Source organism: Echinops telfairi, unplaced genomic scaffold (assembly GCF_000313985.2).
Source record: "Echinops telfairi isolate 266 unplaced genomic scaffold, ASM31398v2 ScPeMD7_70;HRSCAF=299, whole genome shotgun sequence".
NCBI lineage: Eukaryota > Metazoa > Chordata > Mammalia > Afrosoricida > Tenrecidae > Echinops > Echinops telfairi.
Genome location: NW_022103968.1, coordinates 2,255,872 through 2,265,871, shown reverse-complemented (window position 1 = coordinate 2,265,871; position 10,000 = coordinate 2,255,872). Strand labels below are relative to the sequence as shown.

The 10,000-nt window shown below is 55.4% G+C and overlaps 1 protein-coding gene across 8 annotated transcripts in view; it reads right to left on the bottom strand.

The window, feature by feature from the left end:
* EBF3 (EBF transcription factor 3) overlaps positions 1 to 10,000 on the bottom strand; it is a 128,331-nt gene that overhangs the window by 9,825 nt on the left and 108,506 nt on the right. For all 8 annotated transcript variants that reach the window (XM_045291352.1, XM_030886030.2, XM_045291354.1 and 5 more), the window contains exon 10: positions 719 to 807. In XM_045291352.1, the coding sequence (XP_045147287.1) occupies positions 719 to 807 (89 nt within the window). The remainder of the gene's footprint in view (positions 1 to 718; positions 808 to 10,000) is intronic.

Sequence of the window (10,000 nt, the reverse complement as noted above, 5' to 3'; positions counted from 1 at the left end):
AGGCGGACAAGCTTTCTGTCTTTGTTGGATTGAAATGAAAGGTCCCTCCAGATATTAATATGTGGACTTCATTTGTTAGCTTGCTAAGTCAGGGACTTATAACAAAAGCTTTGTAAACAAAAGATTAAACTGAATCGAGCTTTAGAAAATGAAAGGAAAACAAGAGTCAAGTAATCACTGATCGGCGTGAGCTGGGGAGATTGGAATCGGCCTGGGCTACTCGAGTGGAAAATGTTTAATTGAACTATTTCATTACGCGGAAGTTTATGTGCCCTTGCAGAATCCCAAATCTTGGTGGCAGGAAAGCCTCCCGTGCCTCCTCAGAGCAGGGTCCTGTCCAGCGCCACGTGGTTCTGCTCGTCGGGAAGTGTGGGACAGGCCAGAACAGACGCACAGGGAGCGGCGGGGGACTGGTGGTCGCTGGGAAGGAGAAGGAATGGGGACCATGGCCTGGGGTTGAGGAGATACCCCGGAGGGGGCACACGGAACCGATGGCCCTCGGCTGGGGCGGGAGCAGTACTGGACAGGCCAGCCATCTGCTCCCCTCTGCTGACGGTGACCACGTCAGAAATTTCAGAGGGCCCATATCACGCCCTCACCCACCTCAGAAGAAGCCCTTCCCCGGCCAGTGTGGTCACCACACTAGCAGGCCATCCGCGGGCAGATTTCAGGGTGCCCCCCCCCAACCCATGCCCGCTCCCAGCATTCCAGTACTGACCTTGGGTAACCTTTCAGGGTCGCCGGGGTGTCTCGGGATCACTTTCTGCAACCTCTGAAAGCCGTAATCTATGGTGGGTTCATTCAGCGCTGCAAGGGGACAGGGAAATGGGTTACTTGCTGAGAGGCGCCCCCTCCACGCATGCTGCATGTGCACTAAGGCACAGACTCAGGACTGCGCGCGCGTGGCTGTTACCTCCTCTGTGGCACGTGATGGCATGTGAAAGCGACGATTACTCCTAATCTATCATCGGAATGGAGGAGAGCCGAAGAGAGAGGAGACTCCATGGATTACAAGAAAGGCTGTGCACCTGGTCGCTGGTCTAGGGCCTACGTGGAGCGGACAGCGTCGCCCACGCATGTGCACGCACACACGCACCATGCACACTCACACACTCGGCTTTCCTTCCCCGCCAACGCCGCTAGCAGGGATTTATGGGGAGCTGGCAACGGCGACACACGCCCGCTCCTGCCAGCTCCCGATTTATCCCGGTGGCCCCTTTCCGTCTAGCATATTGCCCGAGCGCACACCGGGCGGAGGGGCACTTACTCTTGCAAAGCTTTAATAATCTGCGAGGAGCTGGCGACCCGGCGATGAAGCATGCCGGCACTGCCAGCGAGCTGCAATCCACCAGCCTCGCGAAATTGCCGGCCACAAATAGTAATTAATCTTTTTATCCCTCAAATTGCAATTTTGACTATGAACTGTGCGCGCTCATAAATCAGGCCCCCGGGCCCACGCGCGAGTCGGCCAGTCTGTCCGGCGGCGGCCCGCCGCGTTTCACCGGCGGCGGCAGGCTTTCTGACGGCGCGGCCCGACGCCTGCAGAGCAGAGGAGCCCGCAGGCCGGCCATGGAGGCGCGAAGATGGAAATACTTATTAGAGTACATTACTTCTCGATGTACATATCGTTTTCGGCGGAGTCACTCGGCGGCGCGCAGCGAGACATAAATCAGGGGCTTTTCTGAGACTAATAAGGCCCGCCGCCGGTCTATTCATTACTCAGCCGCTATCTGGACCATCACTCATTAGTCAGCATGTAATGTGATGATTAACGCCCGCCACGCAGCGGGGCTGCAGAGCGCGTGCATGTGTGCATGCGTGCCCAGCGCCCGGGCAGCAAGGTGAGGGGCCGCCTCTGGGAGGGCGCCCCCCAAATAATGGGCCACCCTTGTCCTGGGCCACAGCCAAGCCTGGCCAAAGCACGCACACACGCATGCACGCTCCATAAGGTGGTGGCAGTGGAGGGCCACAAGTGAGCTGACATTCTATCATGGGTCCCGGAGACACGGGTTCCCTGGGAATGTGAAGTAAGACATTTTCTTGTTAATAAAGCATTGATCCGACGTATTGATTGTACATGACATGGCTTTTGCCGGGATTGTACCCTCTTTCCCCCTCTCCTGGCACAGAGTGCCGCTCTCCCACACGCCCCGACGCCCGTGACATGGCAAAAATTCCCAACTCCCTGTGATGTAAATTCTCCACGTGTAAGGACCACTTCATAATCAGACCATTAATCATCGGAGGCTGCCAGCGTCAACTGGGGGGGCAATTTGTCATGTCTCTGCCGGGGCCCTGGCAAGGGTGTCAGACACAGTCGGGCTGGGCTGCTGGGAGCTGGGCCGTCCTCTGCCCAGCCCCGCAGAGAGAGACTGTCCCAGAAGGATGAGACGGGGCCTTCTGGTTGGGGGGCGGGGGGAGGGGCGAGACGAGGGTGGAGGTGGGGACAGGCCCCTGGTGGAGCTGCTCCTAGCACGCCAGGGCCACTCCTCTCACCCAGCTAATCACCCCGAGTGCCGGACTTAATGAACCTGGCCTGATGAAAGCTGATCAGAAAAGATAGATGATCAGCCGCTATTGATTTCATGCAAATAGGCCCAAAAGGCGAAGGAGGCGGCCTGCGTGCAAGCTTCCAGCGGCTTTACGCCTCGTAATAGCTGCACCCTTGCTGCCTGCCAGGGGTGCTCCGGGGATCCTCTCGGAGTCCACACTCTCCTTCCAGGTCCCAAGTTTGGGGGTGCAGTGCGAAGACCGACGAGAGTACCCTCCATCCCTCGCTTCACCTGGACGGCGCGGTCGCCCGGAGCAGAGGGTCTCTCCCGTTCCCACGACGACAACACTAGACGGGTCCAGGTCTGGGAGACCAGCTGGGCTGCCGCCCCAGGACCCAACCCCAGCTGGCAATTCCACTTCCAGAAGCCCAGTGGGTTTCCGTGTGAGAACAGGAAGGCAGGGAATCTTCTTTTAAAGTGACAGGAGAAAGGGCACCTGTCGGAGGTTCTCCCAAGGTTCGGGAATGAGGTGGGGTCCTCTTCTCTGTCTGCTGTGCTTCCTAGAGTGGAGGAGCCCTTGCCCATCCTGCAGCCACAATCCCAGGGCCACCATCCAGCCAAAGCCCTCCACAGGCACAGCACCTCCCTGGCCCTGCCACCGCGCTCCAGGGCCAACCCAGGAGTCTCCCGGAGGAGTGGCTGCCGGCCCGGCCGGCAGCAGCAGGAGTTGGGCTGGTCACACATCCAATCAATGCTCTGAGTGTCCAGTTTACAAGCCGGGAGCCAGCCGGAGCCTCGGCACGTCCGGGCCCTGCGCCCCGCGCCAGCCAATCAATAGCACTTTCCTGTTTTAGAACTGGGTAATTATGAGGGGAGAGATTGTCTGACCTTTCACCTGCACTGCATTACTTTGCTGATATTAAGATAAATTGCCTGATTTTGGGTAAACATATGCTGCAATTCAAACTGTCAACACTGGTTTGCTCAGGGATAATTTGTATTGATCTCCCAGCGTCTTCCCAATTTTGCTTACTGACCTCGTGGATAATTAGAGAGGCAGCCTCCGGTGAGCGGAGTCAGGGATGAAGAAGAAATATGAAGAGGAATCAAGCAGATTTGTTTTATGTTAATATTTGTCGGTCTCCCTGCCGCCGCCCGCCCTCATATCTGTCAGCATCAGGAGAACCATAAATTAATGGCTTGGGTTCCTGAGCAATTTATTCCGGGGGATTATTTAGAAGCGTGCTTCGTCTCCCAGCCAGTGTCACTGGGTTAAATGAATCTAAACTCGGTCTTCAGCACAGCAAGACCAGCGTTGTTTTCTGCCGAAGGGCGAGCGAGATCAAGAAAGAGATCAGAAACAAAACCCAGACAAGCCCACCCCACCCCAAAAGAAAGCACCACCCCTTTCCTTCAACCCAGCTCCCCGCCACCCGGGCTCCCAGCCTCCTCCCAGCCCAACTTAAAATAAAGCCCCACAGAAGTAATTAGTGGGCCTGCTTTGCTCTGAATTCAAATTCCGCTCAGCTGGGCCGCGGCGGTGAATAAAAGAGATGAATGTATGGGCAAAATTATATCATTTAAGATATGTCAGATTACAAGGCTGTTGTATCAAAAGTCATAAAACAAATCTCCCTGGTGAAATATCTCTTTATTAACCGCGCCATACGATATTAACATTCCTCATTTACTGGAGGGGCTTTTATCTGTCTCAAATACATTATTCGTCCTTTTAGAGATAAACTGTATTAATATCCATTTGAGTAGGCTACCGCGGCCTAATGCATAGTAATTTTTGTTGGAGAGCTTTTATTCTAGAATAAGAAAATTACACAGCAATAAACCGCGAGTGAGTCAGAAGCTAGGAGAGCCGGGAACCGCGTTCCTTGCCAAACGAGGTAGCACTCCGACGGCCGGCAAAACGGCCAACTCCCCGACTATCACGCCCAGGCCAGCATCCAGTTTGGGTTCGGTTCAAGTAGGACCTGACCCAGGGACCGTGGCCCTTACATGCTAGGGCGGACAGCCGCAAGGCCAGAGGCCACCTCGCTGTGTCTCCCAGGGACCTGGAGTTAATCCCTTCACTTTGCATGCGTCAAACTCTGAAAGGAAGCGGGAGTCTAACCATTCCCACCTTGCCCCTGTGCTGGGGGATTCATCATCCCACAACGGATAACATTTTCACCGTCTGTGATGTCAGTTCAGGTTGGGCCTTCCAGTGCTAATGTGCCGGTGGGAAGTGCACCAGAGCTGGGTGGCTGCAAGGGCTGGGAGCTCGAGGCTGCCTGCTGCAATTAGCAGCCTTCCGGCAGGCAGTGGGGCATGGGGGGCCCTTCCTTGTTTCCATTTTCATCTCAAGAGCCTAACCCCCTTTGTCAGCCAGCCCTGCCCCGAGGTTGCCGCTCCTCTGAAGACCCCAAAATGCAGAGAATCATTTGATTGTACTGGAATAGCAAGTCCATTAAGGTAGGAGCCTGCTTAAATGGATAGGACCTCACCCTAGAAGCCCTGGGTTGGGTGCACGGGAGGAAAAAAAGCCCAGGGTGGGAAATAAATGCATACATAGATAAATACATGTAGGTGTGTGTGTACGTGTATTATGTGTGGGCGTGCACGTGGGCGTGTGCACGTGTTGGAGGCCGGCGTGGGGATTTGGGCGTAGAACTACATCTGGTGCAAGGAAAACCCATTAGCCTCCAGCTTAGCTCGAGTGTTTTCTCTGGGCAGCTTCTGCGTACCTGAGGGGTGCTTCCCAGAAGCTGCCCCCTGCAGGTGCCTGGCTGCTGCTGCTTCCAAGGCCACCTATTAGGGGAGCTCCCAGCCCCCTAAGGCCCAAGGGTGCCCTGTGAACCATGAGCCTCAGTGTCTGGTGAAGCTTAACTGTGGGCTCAACCTCCATCTGCCCATGCCAGGGTGTGCTGTGGGCGCTCCGTGCCAGCGAGCAGCCCAGCAGCTGTGCATCCAGAGCCGAATCACTGGCCGCGTGATGCACAGGTGAGAGGGGTGGGGCGAGCCCTGTCTCTGCCAGGGGGCCAAGGCAGAGACAAGGTCTTATCGGGTAAGGCCCCGTTTCCCTTCTGCCTGTAAAACCCTGCCCAGCATCCTACAAACAGGATGTCATTCATTTGTTCCCTCCCAGCTGCTGGCTGCAGCCGTCCAAGGACTTCCAGCCCCATTTCAATGATGATCATCTTCCTGTAACTTCCCAAGCATGCATTCGTCATAACGCGGTAATTTCCCTGCTACAAACAGAACCTCCTAACGAGGCTGCTTTCTACATTAGCAGCCTAAGTGCCTCCCATGGCAGCTGCAGCCGGCTCAGAAGGCAGGCGTGCCAAAGCTCCCCCTGCAGCGGCAGGGGCCGTGAAATGAGGCAGGGCTCAGGGGTGTGTGCACGCCGAGGCCCAGACCCTGCCCGGACTGGGCCTGGGGGGATGGGGGGGCCTTCTGTGTGCCTGAGCGAACACAGGTTGTAATGTGTAAAAATTAAATAAAGTAAAATTAAATTGTTCAATACAACGACATTCCTCTAGAGGGGGCTAGTGATTTCAGTGACAAAGTGCTATTTGCTGACAAGGAGCTTACACATTAACCAGCTGAATTCAACGGCCGGTGGGGGGAGTGTAGGGGGGTGGGAGTGCCAATAGCAATTACATCACCTTGAGGTTATTAAATGTCCCACTGATAAGTAACTAGGTGAATCGGACCAGGTGATAAGCACTGCTGAGCACCCAGGACGGCGCAGCGAGGGCGCCTCTCAGGTCTGCCGGCCCCTCAGAGAGCTGTTATTTCAAAGATGACGGTATACAAACCAGTAGCCACCGAAGACAGAATTGGTATTTCACAAGCCCGCTCCCTCCACCCTTCTCATCGCTCCTCAGAAGTGTTTCCAGGAGTTTGCAAAAGCCTGAGCCCCTCCTTTTCTTTTACTTTAAGGCTTGAAAATGATGCTAAGTTCTCTGCTCTATCAACTGTCTCCTCCAAGCACACTGATGTATAAGAAATTCAGATGCTCAGGAAATTAAAATTTCAAAGATCTGCTGCAAAAAAAAAAAAAATCAATGTGGCGAGATCAATGCTCATAGAAATTTCATGAACTTTGAACTGATCCGGGCATGATGATGAGAGGGGGCTGCGAGTCCAGGCCCGGCTGCTCCGAGCTGGGAGGGGGAGCAGGCGGCTGCGAGGCCAGGAGGAGGGCTGTGCTGAAAATGGGTGTCTTCCTTCATATTTTGTCCAACAAAATATTAATTTTTAGTCTGTTCAGTAACAAGCAAAAATAGAAGGGGGGAGATCTGCCTGTGTCACCCAACGCAAAACACCCCCACCCTCCCGCCTCTTCGGAGCACATTAACACAGCCGCAAAATGAAATCGGTTCCCCTGCAGCCGATTGCAGGTGCAAATTAATATTGTAAAATGAAGATCAATACATGGACAGGGCCAGATCAATAGTGGCTAAATTATTGCTGCATTTTCCTCCTCATTCAAGATGAGTTGTGTTTTCCTCTCAAAGTCAATACTTTGCAGCTTTTCTCATTAATTTCTCAATAAATTTGGCAATGAATTTCAATCACAGGACTTGGCGGGGCAAACGGGCATTGTGGTATGCATGCAGGGGGGTGGGGCGGCAGAGGCCAGGCGGCTCAGGGCATACGTGTGGGGGCCAGCTGGAGACCCCAGATGACCAGGCAGCCCGCCATGCAGAGAGACTCAGGGGGAGACAAGGGGATCCCCCCACCCCAACTAGTTGTGGCTGGACAAAAGCAACTTTGCCTTTCCGCATTCTGGCTGCCCCCCACACACACAAACCTCCCTCCCCTGCCCCGCCCCCCAACCAGCAGGGGCACCTCTGACAGGTGAACAAGGGCTGCCCGTGACTTCTAATCAAAGTCAGGTGGCCGCAATGGGCATGCGTGGGGGCTCAGGCAGGCAGGCGTGCCGGGCCTTGTGTGCAGGCAGCAGACGCATGCATTGTGTTGGGACACACAGGAGGCAGAAAGGGGCCGATCGGCTTCCTTGTTACCAAAATAACAGCCTTGCTGACAACTATTGGATTACGTTCAAACATTCCTGTTTACAAACCTCCAAGAATACATCCAATGATGGCGTTTACTACAACCCGCCATATCCCAGCCCACCTGCAGTGGGGACGCCCTGAGACACGGCCCACCAGACATGTCTGCTCCTGGGGCTCAGGTACCTGGGCCAGGGCTCTCCCCAGGCCACAGGGAGGGTGGGGAGTGACCTCAGCCAGCCCACCCCCCCCAAGCCCTCTCACTCAGATGCTTTAGCCAGTCAGGCCCCTCCCACTTTAGAAAAGGAGCCACGGCAGGACAGGCAGTTAAGTGTTGCACAGCCAACCACAAGGTCGGTGGTTCGAACCCACCAGCTGCTCTGAGGGACAACGAGGAAGCCGTAGGCGCCTGTTTACATCCTTGGAACCCCCCCAGGGGCAGCTCTGGGTCTGTGCCTGGGAACCCCCGAGGGCAGTGGTTTTGGGCATGGAAAGTCCTGTGGACCAGCCAGAGGTGATATCAGTGAAGAAGGCTCTCTGACAGTGGCCCACAGCACCAGGCTGCCCCTGGCCCTCTGCTGGGGGTCAAGATACCTGAAAGTCAGCCCCCAACCCCTAGGCAGAGGGTCTGCACACTTTACACCCACTACTGGGCCCCTGCAACATTTCCCGGGGCCCTTGGCCACGCCTCATGTGTCCCTGCCTCGTCTGGGAACAAAAGAAAAGAACTCCTCCCTGGCCCACCAGCTCAGCTGCGCCCGTGGGGCCTCTGTGCCTATTGGGGCGGAGACCACAGTGGGTGCACAGGTGGCTTGGGAGTCACAGGGCAGCCTAGAAAAGAGACACCTTTGATTCGAAGACAAAGGTGCAAAGGAGCGATTTCTCCAGTGTCCACCGCACATTCAGGGCAGCCTGCATGTCCATCAGGAGGGACGGACACAGAAGTGCAGGCTGTCCCTGCGGTGGACTGGGACTTGCCATAAGCAGGACGCAGGGCTGGCTGCACCTCACACCTGACGTGGGTGCCCCTCAGCACCTACTTCCTCGAGGGCCAGATGTGAACTACCTATGTGCCCACCCGGACAGAGGCAGGTGGGGCAAAGGGATCTGGGAATGGAGCCAGCAGACAGACATATGGGACCATCCTGCCCCTGGGAACGGGGACCAGTGTCGCCACACCTGAGCATCGCAGAAGGCGCAGAATGCGAGCCCAGACTGCCATGCAAGCTTCCTTTAAAACAGTTTCATGTGTGTTAGAGATGTGTATGCATGTGTGTATACATGTGCATGTCTATATACATACATATGCACGCACACATGTAAAGTTGCCAGGGGAAGGAAATATGGAATGAAGTTCTGGAATTAGGAAAATGGTCGCACCACTTTGTGAACAAGATGTTTTAAACCGTGAATGGTGGTGGTGAGCTGGTCACACAAGGCCAGTAGTTGGGAACCAGCTCCTCAGGGCAAAGACGGGGCTTTACTCCCGTGGAGAGTGACAGCCGTCCTGCAGGCCACTGAGTGAGAAAGGGCAGGATGGAGGGAGTTGGGCTCGGCAGGCTTTGTCAGGCTGTGTCTTAGAGTCTGGGAATAGATCTGATTTTTAAAACTGTACAGGTGCCTGCAGCATTTCTAGTCTTATTTGCATGTATGTGCCAGCTAGACCTGTACGGAGCCTTGGTGGCACTGTGGGTTGAGCACCAGACTGCTAGCCCGAAGGTCAGCAGTTCTAAGCTCCCAGCGGCTCCATGGGAGGAAAATGAGGCCGTAATGAAATGACGGGAAGATGAGGCTCCCACTAAAGGCCACACAGGCCAGTTCGCCTCGACCTCCTGGGGTCACTGCGTCGGAAGGGAGTGGGTGGCAGTGGCAGTGTGGGTCTGGTGTCCATGTCCGTGCTGGGGGAGACACAGCTCATGAGCTGAATGTGACTGGACAGCAGAGTGGCTCTGGTCCTCACTCTGCAGCGGGGGCACTGCGACTGTCCCCTGTGCCTGACTGCCCACCCCCCCATCGCCCCCAGGAAGCATTTGTTTCCGCTCCCAGTTATCAGGCTGAAGAACAAGGGCAGGGGCTGTCCTAAGCCAGGGGCTTTGCTCAAATCACAGCCCCTGGGGGTACAGACAATCTGTGTGGGGGACTGAGTCCACCCGCAGGTGCCTCGGGAAGCCTCCGCTCACACGCATGGCACTGCATCCTGCTCTTGAACTAGCGGGTCTCTCGGGGAGACTCCCTGGGGGCTGGACACAAGAAACACAGCCCTGTCTGCACACAACCCAGAAACCAAAGGCACTGCGGCCGTCTGAGTGAATTCCGTGTTGTAGTGAGCCTGCAGAACAGGGTAGAAGTGCCCCCTGTGTGTTTCTGAGCCTGTGAATCTTCATGGAAGCAGAAAGCCTCATCTTTCTCCCTCTGGTGGGTTTGAACTTCTGACCTTGGGGCCAGCAGCTCTACTTTTAACCCACAGACGACCACACAAGAGACATCTAAGCC